Source organism: Camelus ferus, chromosome 12, assembly GCF_009834535.1.
Source record: "Camelus ferus isolate YT-003-E chromosome 12, BCGSAC_Cfer_1.0, whole genome shotgun sequence".
NCBI lineage: Eukaryota > Metazoa > Chordata > Mammalia > Artiodactyla > Camelidae > Camelus > Camelus ferus.
Window position 1 is genome coordinate 4,473,559 of NC_045707.1, and position 20,514 is coordinate 4,494,072.

General features: G+C 55.9%; 1 protein-coding gene across 3 annotated transcripts; it reads right to left on the reverse strand.

Annotated features, from left to right (window-relative positions):
• Positions 1-289: 289 nt before the first annotated feature.
• CBX7 (chromobox 7) lies at positions 290-19,345 on the reverse strand. Of its 3 annotated transcripts, none has more exons than XM_032492278.1 (6): positions 19,034-19,345; positions 16,768-16,811; positions 10,791-10,856; positions 7,037-7,103; positions 3,910-4,261; positions 290-3,533 (listed from the first exon to the last, which is right to left on the reverse strand). In XM_032492278.1, the coding sequence occupies exons 1-6, from the start codon at positions 19,100-19,102 to the stop codon at positions 3,379-3,381; spliced, it is 753 nt and encodes a 250-aa protein (XP_032348169.1). In that variant the 5' UTR covers positions 19,103-19,345; the 3' UTR covers positions 290-3,378. The 3 variants fall into 3 exon arrangements, with proteins under 3 accessions (XP_032348169.1, XP_032348170.1, XP_032348168.1); XM_032492279.1 differs by having other exon boundaries at positions 290-3,536; positions 3,910-3,982; positions 19,034-19,342; XM_032492277.1 differs by having other exon boundaries at positions 290-3,536; positions 19,034-19,340.
• Positions 19,346-20,514: the final 1,169 nt, after the last annotated feature.

The following is a 20,514-nucleotide window of genomic DNA, read 5'->3' on the forward strand; positions in this document are numbered from 1 at the left end:
AAGCACTGCCCAGCCTCTGATGAGACCCTGCAAGGACCACGACAGTGGGCGTCCCCCTCCCGCCTCCGTCTCCACTCCCATTTCCAGCTCCCAATCACTTTCCCACCTATCACCAGAATTAATCTGTACACTACATCTGGAAGTCTAAGAAAACTAAAGGACATGTCCAAGATCATGGCCAGTGACTGGCAGACCTGGGGCCAAGGTCCCCGTCTGCTGCCCCCAGAGCTGGAGCTCTTTCGCTGGCACAACTGTGACACAATCACAAGGAATGATCGGATGCTCAAGAGCTTTTTTAAAATCATCTTTAATGTACTTTTAATAATTTTTGCCTCATTTACCAGATAAATCATCTAAATAAATAGATGCTATACAGTCTCTTACCAATAACTATCAGTACAAAAATAAAACCGTGCTCTGCGTCCACTCTAGCTCTCCCCGCACACACTGTCGGAAAAGGCATGTGCTTGGAATTGACTCGTGCCCCCAACCCCTCCCAAATACATTCATTTAGTCTGAACAAAGCTCATGCTCATTCTGTGCAAAGGAAGCGTTCTTGTGCTAAGACCTTGAGGCCAGGCTGGCCAATTATAAAGCAAAAGCTACACCACCTGACAAGCGAAGCGCCTTCCCTGGGGCAGGAGCAGAGGAGGAAGGTGGCTATGGGACCACAATCCTAAGAGCAGTGGTGGTCCTCGTGTGGCCCGGCAGCATTACAAGTGCCGTGCCAGGGTGGAGAACATTCTCCTTGCCCCACCCTGCAGCAAAAGAAAAGTACCAACCGGTCTCTCTACATTCAAAACAGGTGGGGCTGGGGGAAGGCAAGGCAGGTGGTCCAACTTTTTCAATGTTCCCCCCCAAGTGAGTACTGGCCTTCTCGGGTGGCGGTGGGGTGGGGTGGGGGGGTCATGTCTGCCTTGCCCCTCTCACCCAAGCCTGCTGAGTCGCTCAGGGCCGGTGGAGGCCTACAAGGCCACTCTCAACCCCTCATGAGGTCTCGTCCTGGGTCCTGGGCAGGAAGGTCCTAACAGCCCGCAGTCCTTCCCCCAGGGAGTCTCCACCACAGCTCCTGAGTCCTGCTCCCAGGGTCAGAGAGCAGGGAGCCCTGTGGGCCCTGAAGGCCTGAGAGGGAGGCAAGAAGTCTTCTACTGCAGCAGCCGCCTAATCCCACAAAAGAGCTGGGCAAACCTGCAAACTGCACAAACATCTCTTCAACGTGAGGAAGGAGGAGGCCCCATGTCCCCTAAGGGAGGGGGAGTGTGACTTCTGTTGGAAGCTGCCAGCCGAGTCCCAAAGCCAGGGCCAACAGCATTCTGATAGAACGAGGCCCCTGCCCACTGCCCTCCTCCCCTCTGCTGGGACCCCCTGTTCTGGGACAGCCCCCAGATCAGGCTGCCCTTCCCCTCCGCAGGGTTCTTTCCCTGGTCCACCCCCACATACTCCTCTAGACTCAACCCCCTAGGCTCGGGGTGAATCAAGTCATCTGGTGGGTGGGGGAGAGCCATCCCCCAATGGAAGCACTGAATTGACCCTGGACAACGAAGGAATAAGGAGGAAGGAGAGACAGAGACTCAGGGATCTGGGATCTTGCCAGCAGGGCACCCCAAACAAAAATGGGGGGCAGGCTCTCTTTGGTTTGGGAACTTGGGAAGAAAGGGTCTAGAGAAAGAACTGCCCTATTTGAGCCTCAGCAAGATTCTACTGACTTCCTCAAGTCAGGCTGTGGAGACAGCCCTGGAAGAGGGCAGCAGGGAGACTGGAGTGCCTGGTCTGAGGGGAGGGAGCCAGCCTTTCTCTTGCTCCCCTGGTGCCCACCCTTAACCTGGCTTTTTCTCTCCTACAGGGCCTGGAGAGGGGAGCGGTCACTCCTCACTGCCAGAGAAGCTACTAGGCCACGGGGCACATTTGTATAGACCAGAAACTGAGTGCCCCCTCCTCTGGCAGACACAGCCTCTTGCCAGGGCGTGGGGCTTGTCCACACCCTGATGCACCATCCACTACAGCATGACCACAGGAAGACATGGCAGAGGTCCCCCTGACAGGAAAACAAGGTTAGCCCCAGCTGCAGCACTGAGGGTGGATGGAGAGGAGACAGAGTGGAAGGAGGAATGGCGTCAGGAGTTGAGGGCTGTCCTGAGAAGGTGGTGGGACGCTCCCTCCCTCCCTGACCACCCACATCTGGGTTGGCTGAGTCAGAAGGGAGGGCAAAAAAAGAGGGAAAAGGTAAGGGCTGGAAAGTCACCTGAGTCAGAGGGAACGGGAGCCCAGGGATGGAGGGGAGAACAGAGCTCAAGTGCTTCAGAGCTGGTGCTGGTGCACAGCACACCTGCACGGAGGACACTTGCGCACCTGCGGCTGGCCAGGTGAATCTGCAAAGACTGCATCCGCATGCCTGGAGCATCGGAGGCCATCCCCTTCCCTCAAACACACACACCGGCTGGACCCTTGCCCTCCACTGACAGCTGCCAGCACACCGAGTTGAACAGATCCTGTCAGGTGAAGTGCTGAGCAAGGTGCGGTGAGTGAGGGGTGCCCGTGGCAAACTTTTGTGCTGTGGATCACCCTCTCCATTCACCTGGTAAGAGTTTCTAAACAGGAGGTTTGCAAGACGCACTGCACACATCTGTGGACATGTGCACGCAGTCATGTGGGCAGTATGCACACACCCACGCAGCTGGGTGTGCAAGGGAGCAGTTTTCACAGGTCAGGTGAGGGGGGAGCTCTCAGTGGAAGGAGCTCAGCTGGCAGCCGCCCCCAGGGAAATGGAGAGATCTTTCTAAAGGGACAGGGTGGCCCACTCCACAATCTCAAAGCCTCCTCCAGCCCCGCAGCTCTCTGACCCAATCACTTTTGGTCAAAGCCAGCCTCCATATCCCCCCCACAAAGCTGGAGTGGAAAGTTAAAAATAAAGAGCGCCCCCCACCCCGCCCAACATACACACACACACACACACACAAACACACATACACACACATCACACAAGAAAAGGGGAAACCAACCAGAAAGGCTGGGTGGGCTGCTCAATGGGGAGGGTTCAGGCCTTCCTCCTTTGTTCTGGGACCAGCCGCTGTCTATCTAGAGAAGAATCGTGACAGAAGTGTCCCTATCCCCAACCTGCCTTGGAGATGGTACCCCACCTGACAGAGCAGCGCCAGGCCCCCCCAAGCCCAGCCGTGGACACATCTGCGGCCTCTCTGTAAACATCCGCGCAGAGAAAGGGGCGGGGCGAAGGGAGAGTGTGGGGATTTCACCCCCTTCTCCTGTTCAATGTTTCTTTTGTTAAATAAAATAATTATCCCGCCCCTCCCCCTCCCCCTTTCTGGAAATCCCCACCCCAAGCCCAAAAGAAAACAGTTTAAGAAGAATAAAAATGGTGATTCAGAACTTCCCGCTGCGGTCTCGGAAGAAGCCCTCGGCTGCCTGGGCCTCGCGGAAGGTGACGGTGATGGAGTTGGCCGTGATATCGGTCACTGTCACTTCACTTGGGGGGAGCGTGGGTGTCCAGGAAGGGGGCCCCTCGGCCAGATCTGCATCTGCTGCAGCCACGGGACAAAGAAAGAAAGACGGGGACAGCGTTGGCAACAAGGTGGGGAAGGTGGGAGTGGGCGGCAGCATGTCGACCACCTCCCATCCCACCCCCAACACCAGACCATCTTCTGAGTCTCCAGCCAGGGCAGGGCTGGTTCAAGGACGGACACACAGGAGGAGGTAGCTACATTTATCTTCCCAGGCTGGACACGAGCTCATCCCGAGCAGGGCCATAGGAAGAGCGCCGGGCTGGGCGCCAGGGCCCCCGCAGGCTGCGTGGCCTACAGAGCACCCAGGCCCTCTCTGGGCATGGGGCCAGCTGGGCCTGACGACTCGAGGGGCCTTTCCAGCTCTGAGGGGCCCTGGGCCTGGCCGCCTTACCCTCCTCTTCGGGGGGCTGCTCAGCAGGCTCCCACTCGCTGGCCGCCTGCAGGACGTCCGTGGCCGGTGACTCCTGAGGGAAGAGCTCCCGTCGATGGCTGTGACTCTCCAGGTTGGGCCCGCGGGGCGGGAACTTCTTGCGTGAGAGCCGCAGGTACTTGTGGGCCTTGCGGGGCTTGCGGAGCGGGAAGGGCAAGGTGGGCACCAAGGGGCCCTTGTCCACCAGCTCGGGCGCCCCCGCCTTGACCACCCCCTCGGGGCTCCCGCTGCCGAGTGGGCGCGTCAGGGAGAAGCAGAGCTTCTCCTTGCCCTTGGCCTTGTGGGAGCTCCGCAGGTCCATGCTGTACAGCCGCTGCGGGGGCAAGCCAGGGCACGGCGGGTCAGCCCTGCCCTCCCACCCACTGCCGCGCCTTTGCTCATGCTGTTCCTCCCACCCGGAGTGCCCTTCCCCACGTTTCCCAGCTAGAAGCCCGCCACCACCCCACCCCCCACCAGCACCCCTCACCGCCCAGAGTGCTGCCCTTGACCAGACCCAGCCCTGGCCCCACGGCCTGGCCCAGCGCAGCCCACGGGTGCGGCCTTATCTCCCCAGCGCTCTAAGTGGCTCAGGGACAGGACCACAGGGCATACTCCTTTGGTACACAGCAGAAGAGCACACAAGGCTACAAACTGAAAACTCACCAACAAAAACCAAACCTGGATTGATGAGGCATATAAATTAAGGAATTATTCTTCACTATAGGATAGGAATCTTTGTTTCTAAAGGGCCCCCAAAAGCTGAAACAGCCAGCTCGCCAGGGCTATGGTGGTAGGCGCAGGGCTCTGAAATTTCTTGGGGCAAGTCAACCAAGGGGCACACACAGCACTAGGTGCACCGTGTCACCCAGCCACAGGGATGGTGCACTGCCAGCTGCCTGCAGACACCCTGGGACCCCTCCAGGGCACTCCTTGGCTCTGAGCTGCAGTGGCCCTACCAGGGTCCAGCCCTCTGTTGACATCCTGCTCACTCTCGTTAAAATGGGCTGGGAGGCACATTCTTCCACCATTCAAAGGCTGAAGTTTTGTCATTTGTGGATCTGTCTTATTGACTTTGGGGGAAATTTATACAAATCCAAGAAAGATCCTTGATGCTTAAATGTTGGGAGGGCCTGGATCACTCTCGGACAGTACCTTCTTCTATGACCTGTCACCAGAGGCCAAGAGCTCCCAGGAAGAGAGTGAGGCCATCAAATGGGACCTGTAAGTCAAAGTTTTGCCCCATCTCAAGTTGGGAGCAAAGATCTCATGTGCAAACTCCATTCCCAGTCCCACCTGCTAATGGCCATCACTCGGCAGGGGGTGTGGGTTGTTACGGTAATGGGAGGAGGGCTGAACCCAGAGGAGATTGCGAAAATACTGCAATGTTAAGAGGGCTTATCCTATATGCAGCTTTATCAACACCCACTCCTTCAGCCTAGCTCTTAGGCTATCATCACAGGACTAGTAAACTCTCATACAATTCTGTCCTCCTCTACTTCACCATGGGAAAATTACAGCCAATAACAGATCCAGGAGCACCAGGAGTCAGCTCTGGGCTTTAATCCAATTGTGTGATTCTGGGTAAACTACTGGCCTCCCTAAGCCTCAGTTTCTTCATCAGTGAAATGATGCAGAAACTGACACAGCCAGCCTCCAAGACAGCTCCAAATACCCACCTCTGGGAATTCACACCTGTGTGGAGTCCCCTCTACACTGAATACTGTGGTGTGGGACTTTCGAGGTTAAGTCACTTAAGACACTGTGCTTTGTCCTTGCTCTCTGTCTTGGATTGCCCACTCTGGGGGAAGCTAGTGGCCATACTGGGAGGCCACCCAGTGGTGCCATGGAGAGGTCCAGTGGTGAGGAACCAGGCCTCCTGTCTACATCCAGCACTGATACACTGGGCATGAGTAGCCACACTGGAAACAGATCACTCAGGCCCTTGTCAAATCTTCAAGTGAGTGGTTCCCAGAAGACATCATGGCTGTAACCTGAACTAGAATCACTAAGGACCAGCTAAAGCACTCCCAAATTCCTGACCCACCAAGACTGTGTGATACAGTAAGTGTTTATTGCTCTAAGTTAGCTCAGTTTATTGCTAAGTTGTTACACAGCAATAGATGACTGATACACCTTCCCTGTAGGTTTGGTGTGCAGATGAAGTGTGTTCATTTGTGAAGAGCATGGAGCCCAGAGTTTAGCGTGGAGAAGATGTTTGACTGATGCTACTCCCCTTCCCAGGACCCAATTCACACCAAATTCTGTGGAACCTGCCCACCGCTGGAAGGCAGGCCCATCTATTCTGGCAAAAGCCTCAGGTGATTTACAATTAAGAGTGAACAGGAGGCTGGGCACGGCTCACACTTCACGTGGACCAAGAGGCCTTGTTTTTTGGCTTTAAATACCTGGGTGAGCCTTATTAAATTAAGGGCAGCACATAATCTTATCATCCTGATTTTACACATGAAAAAACAAGCTCAGAGGCTTGCCTTCAATCACATAACTACATTACTTGAGGCTCCATCCTCTTTTCAGTGCAAACCAGAGAAGGCAGCAAAGTGTCCCCAAGACCTGGGTAATACGGGCTGCCAGAGTCTAGACCCCACCTGGGGCAGAGGGTTTCTTCTCACTCAAAATGACACATTTCTAGGACATTCTAAGGGTATGGTTTCAGAATCCTAGGACTCTCCTTTTCTTGGATTCTAAAATTCCACACACTTCAGTTTCCTCTGAAACTTATGTTTCTAAGGTTCTCAAATACTACAATTTTGTATTTTAGGGACTTTGAGCATCAAAAAGGCTCATTTACAAGATTCTTAGCTTTGAAAATTCTAGGATCCCATGAGCCATACATTCACCCCACCTCCCTCCACAGCATCTCCCACCCACGGTGTCTTCTCGGGCACCAGCCCCACCTTCTGACTTTTCCCAACTCCTTCCACTGAAACATACTCATTAAGTGCCTGGCTCTACCCCACAGAGCCCTGGGCAGAGGCCAGGAGGGTTAGTGGTTCAGCTGAATTAGCTGGTGCAAATGCTCTAATGGGGCAGGGGCTGGTGCAAGGAGCAAGGGGGCCCTGTGGGCGGGCACCAGAGCTGGCGGGGTTACCTGCAGCAGAAGCCGCTTGGGTTTCGGACCTCTCTTCCTATACCCCGACGCTCGGTCTCTCTCCTCCCTGGGGTGCAAAGCAGATGGCAGAAGAAAAGGAAACACTGGTGACATTTAAGGGAAAGGCATCCGCTCCACCCGGCCCCCTGCTGTCTATGGGGAAGGGGGACACTCTCTACAGGCCATCCCCAAACCTGCCTTACGGCTTCTCCCATCACTTTCTTTAGGCCATAACAATGGGGTCGCATGTTCAACTCCCAGGGCTCCGCCTTCCCATCTGACTAAAGGTGAGGACACAGCCACTGGTCCCAATTGCTGAGGTGGGACTTGGGGGCATCTCCAAAAATATGTGGGTCTTCACAGCTCCAGGGGCGTGCCAAGCTCTGCTCTTCATGCCACTGGGAACGCCCCCCAAAACAATGCAGTTCCAGTTTCTGCTCTTAGGAAACTTGTATAGAAACCTCTCAATCAAATTTGCCTTGAATGTCCCAGGGGAGCTAATGAGAAGGCAGGCGAGTCCTTCGTACCTACATGAAGCTCTCCCCAGATTTCCCCCATTTGGCCTCTGCACGGACCACTCCCACTTGTCTGTACAGTCTGGCTGGGGAGGGGACAGAAAAACTAGCCCATATTCAGGCCCCAGTAGATGCCACTCTCTGCTGGATGCCCTCCTCACATCCAAACACAACACATGAGGCACAACCTGAGGGCGCGTACAAAGCCACATGACACACAGAGGCCCCAAGGCCATGCTGGAAGTGGTGGGAAAATTCATCCTGTTTCACTTCATTCCACTCATACTTTCTGTGGCCTTAGGCCAGTCTCTCAACCTGAGCCCAGCTAAGCCAGTGGATCTGTGGAGTCTGTTTTCGAGGTTCGCTCCTCCTGGAGGCAGCCCAGACATCAGACTCCAGGAGCACTGAAGAAGGGCCCTCCCTCCCCATGGAGTTGGCCTCAGCAGGTCTGCTGTGGGGCCCGAGAACCTGCTTTTGAGAGAAGCACCCAGGGCATGTGATACCCATGCCAGGCCAGGCCTCCCAAACCCCGAGGGCAAGAATCATCTCAGAACCCGGTGCTGGGCGCCAGGACACCCTGCTCCAGGCCCAGCTCTACCCTGACCGATGGGAGACCTTGGCTGGGCCTCAGTTTTCTTGTCTGGGCCTCAGTTTTCTTGTCTGGAGCCAAGAGCTTCCCTTCTTAGATGACCCCAGGGCTCCTGGAAGGAGCAAGGGAGGTCCTTGCTATTTCTCAAAATGCGGGGTAAAAAGACTGAAATAACAGAGGAAGAGAGAGGGAAGGAACAGAAGAAAGAGGAAAAGGAGGAAGAAGTGGGGGCGGGGGCAAAAGGAAAGGACCTCGGGGTGGGGGAAGGATAATATGTATTTATTACATTTGTGTAAGTGTTGTTTATTATTATTTTTAGTATCATGTCCTGGACACTCTGTACAAGGCACTGCTCTCAATGCTTTAACCCTCACAGCCACCCAAGAGGGAGGCACGATTTCTAGCCTCATTTTATCGCTGAGGCATAGACAGATTAAGTCAGTTGCCTGATGCCACAATTTTAACAATTTCTGCCACTGAAGATGCTGAGCTCTGGGCTCCAGGCCTGGCCAGGTCAGGCCTGGGGGCCGAGACAGGGCCAGCGGGGCAGGCCCGGAGCCCAGGCCACATGACCTGGCCTCCCATCTGCAGCATCCCTGCTCCTGCCGTGCAAACTGTGTGAGGAGGGCTGGGAGGTTAAGGTGGGGGCATTCATTCTGTCCAGTCCTTACCTACTGAGGGCCTGGTTTCTGTCAGCCTTGGACCCTCTGCCCATCAGTATCCAGGGCGTAGCCCCAGCAAGCCCTGACTGCCCTCTTGGCTCCTCCATTAGAGTCCCCTGGCCAGACTCCTGAGTATCTTAAATACCCTGCAAAGCAGGTGTTAAAATGGTCATCACCCACCTTCCACCCCCACCTCACCAAGACCCAGAAAGAAGGAGGAAGTCAAGTCACACAGTGGGTCTGTAGAATCCGCTAAGCTCCTCATTTGTTCCTTAACTATTGACTTTTCTGGCTCATTCAAAACAACATCCAAGTCCTCTACCAGCATTCACAGGGCCCTCCCTGGGCTGCGTTCCTCATTCCTGCAGCTGTCCCCCCCCTCCCCCATGCCTTACCCTGCCTCATCACTGACCCCTGCCCCACCCACACCACCCAGCCAGCCACACTCAGAGCCCCACTTGCCTCCATGCTGGCCCTCACAGGCCCTCACCCCAGGGCCTCTGCACTCACTGTGCTCTCCACCCGAGATGTTCTTCTCTAAAATACCTACTGGGCTTATTCCGTTACTTAGCTAAGGCTCTGGTCAAACACCACCACCTACCACCCCACTGAAACCAGCAGCCCCTGCCCAGCCCTCACTCCCTGCCCCGACCCTGTCTGTGCAGCAGTCAGCACCATCCGTATCTGGTGTACTTTTCACTGCAGGTCTCCCTCCACACTGGAATGTGAGCCCCGTGAGAGCAGGGACATTAGTTGATTTTGTTCCTTGCCCCCAATTCCTGGAGCAGTGCCCGGCACATAGAAGGACCTCAATAAAGATTTGTTGAACAAATGAAAGAACGAATTAGCTGACTCCTTATTACCCTTAGGAAGACATTCACACAAGTCCTTTGAATCAGCAGCACGAGACCTCCTAGGGGAGAAGCCATCAGAAGGGGGCGAGGAGGGGCAGAGGAGCAACAGCGACTTGGAGTCAGGAGCCTCCCCAGGCTAAATCCTACTTGGGCTGCTTCCCAGCTGTGAGGTTCCCAGACAAGTCCCTTAGCTCTTCAGAGCCTCAGTTTCCTCATCTGTCAGATGAGACCCTCATCCTTGTCTCAAGAGGTTATCAAAAGGAGACAAATAAAAATGATGATTTTATAAAACGGGCCCAAACGGTACAGGGTCGATGGGTCAGGGTGAGGCAGAAAGACTGGGCAGCTGACTGGTAGGGAGGTTGGTAACGTTGGGGCTCATGCAGCGAAGGGAATGGCTAGATTATGCTCACAAGGCCCTCCCACAAGGAGAAACAACATTTTTATCAAAGGCTCCCTGCAAAGATGTGCCCTCATGGCCCATCAGAGGAGCTGCCAATCACTGACCAACCTGCAGAATCACAGCAGAGCACTGGCAGAGCAGGAGACTGGGGCCCGGAGGGGCAGCTTTGCCCAGGGCCACCCACCGAGGAGGTGACCAAGCAGGAGGCACCAGAACTCAGATATCCTGGCTCCAAAGCCACACTCCCTCCTCTGGCCTTTCTTGAGTTCCATCAGACTTGGTGAGAGGGTCACTTGGGGGAGTCTCTCTCTGGTCCATCACTGGGCATGGCTGGGCATGACTGACCCTGCTGCCCCATGCATGCAGGGTGCCTCTGTGTCCATTTTCACCTCCTTTGCTGCAACTGAAACCCCTACCTTGAAACTCCTACATTCTGGGGAGATTGGGGCAGGTGTTATTGGGGGTGGCCAACAACAGCAGAGAGACTGAGGCCTGGGGTGGTCAGCTGAGTGGCCAATATCACCCAGCAGCAGGAAGGAGCCAGGGCCCTTGCTGTCCCAGAACCTGGTGCCCACCACCTTCCCCCAGCTGCAGACTAGACTGGGCTGTCCCTGCCAGACCCCTGCCCCCATGCCCGTGCCCTTTGTTCAGAGCCAAGCCAGCAGCATCTCCCTAAGAAAACCTCAGAGCCTGCCTTCCACACAGCCCCATGGCAGGCTGAGCCCCCTTACTTCTCCTCATAGGCCATGACCAGGCGGGGGTCCAGGATGTGCTCCTCCGGCTCCCACGTGCTGTACCTGTGGAGAGGAACAAGAGGTCAGAGCTGCTCTGCCTACCCTCCCACCCCCAATTAGGAAGCCATAGCTGCTCCACCAGGGCCACTGTCTGCAGGACTCTGTGCCCTCCTGGTCCAGTGTAACTGTCACCTAATCCCATGTCCCTGGCCACCCAGGCTAGGTTGGGGGCCTCCTGGGGGCTTCAGTGACACCGGAACTCCCCCCATTCTGAGCACTGATCACACCACCCTATAAATGACTGTGTCCAGCTCCCAACTAGACCCCCCTGTTCACTTCAGGTGAAGAGGGCAGGTCCTCTAAGTCCCCAGATTCCATCCCAATAAGAGGCAAGAGCAAGTGAAGATCAGGGGCTCTGGCGTCAGACTGCCCAGGTTCAAAGCCCAGGTCTGCTCTTGCTAGCTGTGCAACATTAAACAATTTATTCAACACCTCTGTACTGATTTTCCCATCTGTAAAGGGCTCTTGTGCTGATTAAATGCATTCACGTGTCTATTTTGAGCAGCGCCTGGTGCACAGGAAGTGTTCCGTGCTTATTATCGTTCTGGTACCCAGCCCCCCCCATACCCCAGCCTGGCCTCTGCCCCGGCTGAGCTGCTCCCTCCCTCTCCACACACATCTGCACACAGCAGGAATTTGGTGACTGAATGGTGCAGGGATCCTACAGCAGACACCCCCGAGGTATTTCCACAAGGGATCTTCCACCACTTCCAGACCAGACAGCATTCCCTGTGGGACAGACCCGGGCATTTCCAGAGCTCAGCCATCCTCCTTCCACCTGCACTATTATTTACTTAGTATCTGCCTTTAAATCAGTTCACTTTTTTCTTGTTGTTTAAATAATTTTCTTTGAAAAGCAGATTTTATATGACTTCCATAAATGGAACGAGTGCCCCAGTCCTCCGGTCAACTGCTTCACTCATCCTTTAAGAGTCGGGTCCTTGTAGCTTTCCCTGACATCCTTTCTAAGCTGTCCCACTTCCAACAGAATGAACCCTCCCCTCTGCTGCTCTCCAGGACCTTGCTGCTCATGGCACCTGCCATACTTATTGATAAATCAGGCTGGTGTCCTGGCTGGAGGATTGCAACCCCTTCCCAGAGCGCCCAGCCCAGGCCCCAGCCCCCAGGTGTTCTAGGAATGGCTGGAGAAGCCACCGCAGAGTTTTGCTCACCCTGAAGAAATGCTGAAAGTGAAACCGAGGTTTAATAGTTCACGTAAAGCCCAAACTACAAACAACCAGAAGCTGGCAGACTTCAAACCTTCCTCCCCCAACAACAAAGGCTCAATTTCCTCAACTGTAACCAGTAAGAAGAGAGAGGGCATTTTGTGTTCCTCTTTTGTCCCCTTCCTGGCCCTCTCTCTTTCTCTAGTTCAAGTGTCTCTTCAGTGCTCTCGTCTGCTCTGCCCTGCCCATTTCCCCACTGCCCTGCCTATTTTTTGTTGATGTAGCTGCTATGTGGTTCCTGGCAAGTCCCTCACCTTCTCTGTACTTCAATTCCTCCTCTTAAGAATAACCACCACCACCACCACCACCACAGTAACAGCAAGAGGCCGGAGCCCGACTACCACAGGGACTCAGCCATTTCTTGTAACACCCTTATGAGGTAGGTTATAGGTAAGAAACTGAGGTAAAGAAGTTAAGCATCTTGCCAAGGTTACTGAGCCAGTAAATGCCAGTCTGCAGTTAGAACTAGTTGAATCTTGGTTACCCTCTCCCTTTGGGTCCCTCACATGTCAAGGTATCTGGTTCACCACTGGATCGTGAAGTCTGGGAGAGAGGCACTATTTGATTGGCCACGTCTTCATCGTCTGACCCGGGGCCTAGCACATAGTGGGTGCACAGAAAGGGTCAGAGGACTTAGCGGGACTATTTCTGGCCTGGGGCAGTCGGGGTGACTAAGGCAATGGCAGAGGGTGAGACTTGGCAGCAGGAAGCCTGGCCCTGCTCGATGGTGGGGAAGGCCGGGGAGTGGGGGAGCGTTGCACAAGCGCCTCACCCTCTCAGACACCCCCGCCCCTCCTAAAGCGGAGGCCATCACCGGCTCTCCGCCCTCCGCAGTGTGGGGAGCTAGAGGCCACAGCGAAGGCCAACAAGCTTTTGAGAACAGCTGGGCGCAGGCAGGACGGAGCGCGCAGCCGGCGGAGTCCACCCTGGGAGAGGTCGAGGGCTGGGTCTCCGGGCCCGTGTGGCCGGGCGCTGCGCGCAGAGATACGGAACGTCAGCAGCGCAGGGACCCAGCACTCAGTGGAGGGCCGAGGGATCCACTTCACTGTGCCGCGCGCCCCGCCCACCGAGCGCGCGCGCTCGCACGCAAGCACGCACGGGGGTGCGCGCGACCAGACTGCCCGACCGACCAATGGGGGGCGGGGGCGGGGACGGCGCGCGCCGGCTTAGAGGTAAACACGGCCACGTGACCGCCGCCCCGCCTCGCCCACCACTGCCCTCCCTCAAGCCCGGGTAAACAGGCTCCAGGCCGCCCCGCTTGGGACCCGCCGCGCAGGCCCCCATCGGGCCAGGGGCGGGGTGCCCCGCTGAGCCAGGCCCGCCCCAGCCCCCTACTCTGATTTAGAGGTGCCCAAATGAGAAGCCATGCGGGGGGCTTCCGGCGAGAGTGCCCAGGGCGGCGGTGAGACAAGAGAGTCCGTTGCTGGAGCCTCCATTTCCTCATTGGTGAAGAGAGGCTAACAACAGTATCTGACTTCTAAGGTTGATGTGACGATTAGATACGTTAAGCTGCATAAAGCACTTAGATCAATGTGGTACATAATAAAAGCAAACAAGCGTTAATTAAATCAATATCAAAAGCCTAGAGAGCGCAAACACACACCTGCCAGGGCCAAACGCTGGACTCTGTGTTGCCACTACTCAACCTGGCCTTGGTGGCCAAAGAAGCGCCTCCTCTGGGTCTGGTACTGTTATGAACCCTTTTTTTTTTGTCTCAGACAGCCTTCCGCAGGGCTTCGTGAGGCTAGAGCTCCGTCTTACAGGTAGGGAAATGGAGGTACCCATAGTTCAAATCGTCCCACCTGCATGAGCCTGGGCAAGCACTCCAATGCGGAGGGTTGCTGTTTCCCCATCTGTAAAATGGGTTGCCATGAGGCAATGCTATGGGCTAATGTCTGATATTAATAGGGGTTTATTGTTAGGTAGCCTGGTTATTGCTGTACCCACTGATAATATCATTACTAAAGCTCCATGGGGGTTATCCTCTCTCCAGATGGGGCAGCATCTGAGGGTAGGACAGAGAAAAGGAAAGCGTTTGCAAAGGGGTAGCAGCAGGGTCCTGGGCAGGCTGAGATGAGAGTGGGGTATCTGTGGGTCTCTTCGAGGCTAAGAGCACCTGTAGCTGATTATTTAACATCTTCTGCCTTGTGCCCCCAGACCCTCCCTGTGCCTTTTGCTGTTCCTTCCTGAACAAGCAAGATAGCTCCTCTGCCCCATCTGCTGGGGAGGAAGGGCAGTCATTTGTCTGCTGTTCGGAGAGAAAATAGCCAAGGCATGAAAAGGCTTAACAGGGGCCTGGAACAGAGTAAGTGTTCGTTTAAATCAGGGTTTCTGTTATTAAGAATAAGCTTCCTTAATCAGGGCGATAAGGGTGCTGCGGAGCATGAGACTGACTCCCGTCTCACCCAGGCTGGCAGTGCCCTAGCCAAGGCTCCCAGGCTCGCAAGGAGCACTCTGCCCAACTACTCACTCCCTACTCTTTCTCGGCCTCTTCTCCAAGTAAGGCCCCCTGAGGAGGGGAGACTGAAAACCAAGTGGGTTACAAAGGAGCCCTGGTTCTCCTGCTTCTCCAACTGAAGCTGTTCTCCCAAGTGAAGTGGAGTGTGGTGCAGTGGATGGCATAAATTGGGTACCACACTACACCAGGTTGGCAGTTATATTATTGTAATGATCTCCTTTCTCTGGGCCTCAGTTTCCCCATCTGAAAAATGAGAGGACTGATCTAAATGATTGCTAAGGCTACTTTGGGCTCCTGTGAGGAATGGAATCCCCCAAATGCCTCTCCCACTCAGGGGAGACCTAGAAACCAACATTTACTAAGTACACATTCCCTAAGTGCTTGGTCTGGCCTAAGCATGCACCAGGTACTCTATATCCATCATCTAATCCTCAAAACAATGCTGTGACAGAGACTTTATTCCAATTTGGAGATGAGGAAGCAGAGGTCCTACCATGTTGAGGAACTTCCCAAGGGCTCACAGCTGTCTAGCTGCGAGCCAGGTCAGGAACCCAGGACCAAAATGTGGTGGAGCCAGAGATGCTCCAGGTCATCTATCCAAACAGGGCTCCCAGAACCCCCTTGGGGGTCACAAAAGGCAGTCATGAGGGCCCATCTGGTGGTCTCAGCATGTTAGGAAAAAAGTGGCCTCAGGGCTGGGACACAAACCAGCAGAACCATGGAGGGACTGCTCCTGGAGTGCCAGGTCCTTCCCCCGACTGAAGCTCTGATGGGCAGATGTATTAATTTGGGATTAAGAAAAGTGGGAGAAGGAAATTTAAATAGATAAGTACCTCTGTTTAGAGAAGGGAGTCTACAGAGGAGGAAGAATAGCCAACAGTGCCTTGAAGGCCAACAGACTGGTGAACACACTCCCATGTAATGCCTTCTGGTGCAGAAGCTAAGGGGGGAGTGAGTACCCAGGGAATATGCCCCCCACCCCTAGCATCATCTTTTTCTAGCTCTCCTGCTCCTCTTACTGCCTCTTCACCCAGGCGGGAAGTCTACCTCTCATCTGCCCAGTGGAGGAGGGGACTATCCTTGTCCCAGGTGTTTGGGAAGCGGCAGCAGGGGCAGCAGGAATGAACAAGTGCATCACCTGGTTGGCCAGCCATCAAACCTAATCATCAAGATCCCTGCAGGCCATCCTGAATACGCCCCAGGCCTTTCAATGCACAAAGCGAGAGAGCAGGGCCTGGACTATTGAACCCATTTTGCAAACAGGGAAGTTGAGGCAGCATGGGCTGTCTTCCCCCCTGCTGCCTCTCACTATCACATGTCCAAGACACTCCCAGGACCCAATACCTGGTCACCCCCCCTCCCCCACCCACCAGCAAAGCAGAACAGCACTAGCACAGACAGGCAGCAGAGCCCTGGGCAGAGGGGGATTCCAGGAGTCAGTCTCCAGGAGGCAGGGCAGGGAGGTGGGACACCCACAGACCAATGAGGAGGCCCCAGCACCTGCTCATTCCTTTCCTAGTCCCAACAACTCCCTGCTGGGAGGTGATTGGTTAGTGAGGGGATTCCTGATTGGGCCTTAGCAGGAGGGTGGAGCACCTGGGAGAGGTCCTGGACCCAGCCCCCTGCCCCCTAACTGGGAGATGGAGGAGGCACAGAAGAGATACCTGAAAGTGGAGAGGCCCAGGTCAAGCCTGCCTCCACTGGCTATGTGCCCTAAGGCAAGCTGCTTACCTTCTCGAGGCCTGTTTCCTCATCATTAGAGATCAGGACCACAGCTGCCTCACAAGGCTGTACCAGAACCTACTCTGTAGACTGGCTCCGTCCCTAGCTCTATGGCACTGAGGACTGGTGCCCCACTGGCTAGATTTGTCTTGCCTAACCCCATGAACAGCCACCTGGCACAGTACTTGCTGTAGTTTGAGGGCCCCTCCACCTTGCAGGCAGCCATCTCTGAAACCAAGATGCTGGGCCTTCACATCCCAGGTGCCAGGGGAGCCCAGATCCAACCAGAAGATGGAGGGCGACTGAGGGTGGCCCACCTTGACCCTCATGTGCTTCAAGGCCCTCAACTGGCAGAGGGGAAATTGAGGCCCAGAGAAGATGGTGATTTAATCAAGGTCTGCTGGCCATTACTACGGCAGTGGGAGTGAAAAGCTAGGCAGGAGAGAGGGTAAAATGTGGACGGGAGGAAGTACAGGCAGGCAGACACTCACACACAAAGGAGACTTACTTTGGAGGCCATCCTTTCCACTTCACCAGATATTCGACTTTACCCTGGAAGAAAGAGAGAGAAGGAGACATGGTGAGATACACAGATGCCCCTATGACCACTCGCAGGATAGTAAGGCCCAATCCCCTCTGCAGACAGATGTCCCCTAACATAGTCAGGGACCTCCCCACCAGATCTCCACCAACCAGAGATCCCCAAACTTTGGCTGCTGCATAACCACCCTAGACTGTCCTCCCTACTAGAGCACAGGAGTGCACTGGGCCCCAGTCACCTCTTGGGCTTCTGTGGCAGGAGCATGGAGCTCGCCTTGTGTAGGGAAACTGAGACCCTGTGGGGATGTGTGTGGCCAGAGACCCAGTGTCCAGTGGCCCAGTGCTAAGACCACAATTCTCTTTCCTTTTTATATCAGAAGACTCTCCAAGTCCTAGAAAACTCCTCCCTGGGGTGTCCCACATGGCTCTAGCCCTGTAAGCCCCATCCCTATGAGAGGCTGCCTCTGGCACAGAGGTGACAGGCCAGTGACTCCAACTCTAAACCCACTCTCAACTCTGATCCTGGCAGGCCCCTAGAGAAAGCTGACAAAATCTTCACCTTGAGACAGGATGATCACCTCTCCAGTAGTTAGAAAATAAAGCCAGTTTCCTTCCTTCCTCATAGGTGACACAGGAAGTGACAGGGGCCTTTAAAAGTTCCCAGTCCAGCCCTGTCTGATGGGTGATACCCCTCCACATTGGACCAAGACACGTCCACCTCCTCAGAGGCCTGCCCTGGCCACCCTTCCTAATAACCTCCCTCCCACCTTACAGTTCTCTTCCCAATACAGCCTAGTTGGAAGGCATCTGTATTTTCTTTCACTGTGTCTCCTCTGCCAGGATGCCAGCTCCATGAGGGAAGGAGCTCCCTCCCTGGGGCTTAGAATAGTGCCTGGTACCTAACAGATCCTCAATGACTTTATTTTGAATGAATAGCTAAAGGAATGATGCTCCTGGCTCTACCCCCTCAAGCCCCATGTAGAAGGAGGGTAATTATTGTACCTGCTTAGGCTACAGCATGGAAAGCACTGGGCTTTGCGGAATAAATTAAAATCGAGGAAACCCTGGGGAAGGGAGATGGAGGAGGGGCAGCCCCGACTTGAAGACAGAAAGCAACCCCATTGAAGCTAGGGGAAGAAAAGAAGGTCCTGGCCCACCCTGACTGTCACCCTTAGCCCAACATGCCAGGACTGAGTTTTCTCTCTTGAAAGATGAGCTGGCAATCAGCCAACTGGAGCTCCTGCTCTACCACCATCTCTAACTTGCTGTGTGACCTTGACCAGGTCACTTCTCCAGCCCAGGCCTCAGTTTGTGTCTTTGTCAAATGCGAAGAGATGAACTCTAAGACCCCTCCCAGCCCTGCCGCTGGAGCCTCCCAAGGGGCTGCAGAGAGATAAGGGCAAAGGACGGTGATGAGTGCCGGGACAGGAACTTTCCCCCAAAGACTTCCATTCCCAACCTCCTGTCTGGGGCCAAACCACTTTGCAAACGTGTGCACAGGAAGTGTGCACGGCCAAAGTCCAGCCTGGAGGCGTGGGGACCGAACCAAGCGGAACAGAAGCCTCCTTAAATTGCAGCGTGTATGTTTTGGAGGCGGAGGCGAAGGCGAAGGGGGAGGAGCTTCCAGGATGCCCAGGCGCTGTAGGCGGCTTCACTGAGCCCTGCCGAGAGGGGCTGGGAGTTGGGGTGGGGAAGACAGAGGGGTGTGCACTGGAAGAGGGGGAGACACGTGGAGGTGGGGGTGTGGAGGGGATCGGAAAAGGTCGAAGTCTGGCAGTTAGAGTTAAGAGGCTGGAGAAGGCTTTTCCAAAGCTCCGCCTCCAACTTCAAAGGACTTGGCACCAGGAGTCCAGAGTCCTGTGTTCAAGACCCAGCTCCGACGCGAACCTACGAGGCAAGCCGTTTCTTCAGTTTGGGCCTCAGTCTCCCCATATTTGGAATGAGGGGAGGATGAGAAAGGATGGCATTCAGGATCCCGACAATCCGATCCTAATCTCCAGCTCTGGCGCGTTCAGCTGCCCCCAGCATGCTGGGGCGACAACTTTTATACTACTCGCCCTACAAGGTGGCAGGGGAAACTGAGGCACGGGCTGGGGGGATACGAGTCCGGCAGCGAGGGGCTGCCTGGGCCCACTCGCCTCACTTTCTCCCTCGCCTCCAGCGTGGAGGGAACAGTGCTGGGGACAGGAAGGGACCCCACAGGGGTCCTGGGAGCCGCCCCCGGGCAGCCTCACCTTCCGCACGCGCTTCTTCCGGATGCTCTCCACGGCGAACACCTGCTCGCCGATGGCTGACAGCTCCATGCGGGGCGGCGGGCGAGAGGGCCCGGGGCCGGGCCGGGCCGGGGGCGGAGCTGCGGGGCCGCGGCTGCGGCGCGCGATGCTCGGGCCGGCGGGGTCCCAGTCACCCTCGCCCGGGCGCGCACGCGCACGCGCACGCGCGCACACCCCCTCGCGCTCCCTCACGCTGCCGACGTTCCATTTTTGAACCTGCGCAACGTTTTCCTCGGCGCGCGCGAGCCGGCGAGCGAGCGCGCGGGGAGGGGGCGGGGCGGGGCGAGGCGGGGCGGGGGCTCGGCTCGCGCCGGGCAGGTCACGCCCCTCCCTCCTACCCTTCCTCCCCGGCTCCGCCCCCTCTAGGCCCCGCCCCCGACGGAGCTCCGCCCCGCCCGAGCCGCGGGCCGCGCGCCGCTCACTGGAGCCGCGGGCTCGCGGGACTTACTTGGCGCGTGCGCCTCTCCGCGCCGGGGTGGGACGAGATCTTAATACCCAGACGCGTTTCCTAAAATCCTCCCGGTGACTCTGAGGGGCCGGAAACGGCATGACTCCAGTTGGGCAGGTGGGGACCCGGGCAGAGCGGAGAGGCCATTTTCCGCACCTCCCGCCAAAGACAGATGGGGTCGCTGCGTAGACCCTCGGGCGGCGGGAGCGCGGGGACGGCCGAGGTTTCCCAACCTGTCCGGGCGTCACAGCACCGTGGTCTCTCTAGATCCGGGCTCCGGGGCGGCGTGGTTTGGCCAGCCCTGAGCAAACGCCTCCACCTCATCCTTCCGTCCGTTAGTCCGTCTGTAGGCGGTTGTGCTGAGACGCCCAGATCTCACGCGGCCGCTGCTTCGAGGACCCCCGCTAGGCAGTAATTGGCGGCAGGTGTGGCCGCGGTGGATCTAAGGTGCACAGCGGAACAGATTTTGCTGCCACGCAGCCCAAGTCCCCAGTGACACGCGGCTGTTGCTCGGCACTTAGTAGGTGTTCTACTGTTTGTGGAATGAATGGATCTTGAGGGCAGACTAACTCAGTATCCCCACCTACTCCAACCCCCTTGTTTCCGCTATGGCACCACCATTCATCCTGCTAGGAACCCGAGTCATCAGTGCCGGTCCGGCTCCCACCGCCTGCCTGCAATGACCCCGAGTCCTGCCTCTCTGACCTCCTCCTCTCCACACCTATTGTCCTTTTTCTGGACTGCAGCAACAACCTTCTCCCTGCCATCGCCTCCGATCCTGAGTCTACACAGTGCCGGAGTGCGCTTTCTAAAATGCAGATCTGACAGGGTCGCCCTGGTGCTTAAAAACCTTCCATAGCTCCCTGTTCCCCTCAGGATAAAGTCTAAACCGCCTGTCTGGGGTACAGGAGAAAAAAGAAATGATAGATTTACACTGCCTTTTTTGTCAGGAGCAACGGAAGCCAGCCAGAAGGCTGTAGAAAGATACATCCAA

What these genes read in the sequence shown, in the direction of transcription:
- CBX7 (XM_032492277.1), bottom strand. Translation starts at nt 19,102, where the DNA reads ATGGAGCTGTCAGCCATCGGCGAGCAGGTGTTCGCCGTGGAGAGCATC. An exon ending in GGAAGAAGCGCGTGCGGAAG is followed by an intron (nt 16,812 to 19,033) that starts GTGAGGCTGCCC and finishes TCTTTCTTCCAG; the next exon opens with GGTAAAGTCGAATATCTGGT. An exon ending in TGGAAAGGATGGCCTCCAAA is followed by an intron (nt 10,857 to 16,767) that starts GTAAGTCTCCTT and finishes TCCTCTCCACAG; the next exon opens with GTACAGCACGTGGGAGCCGG.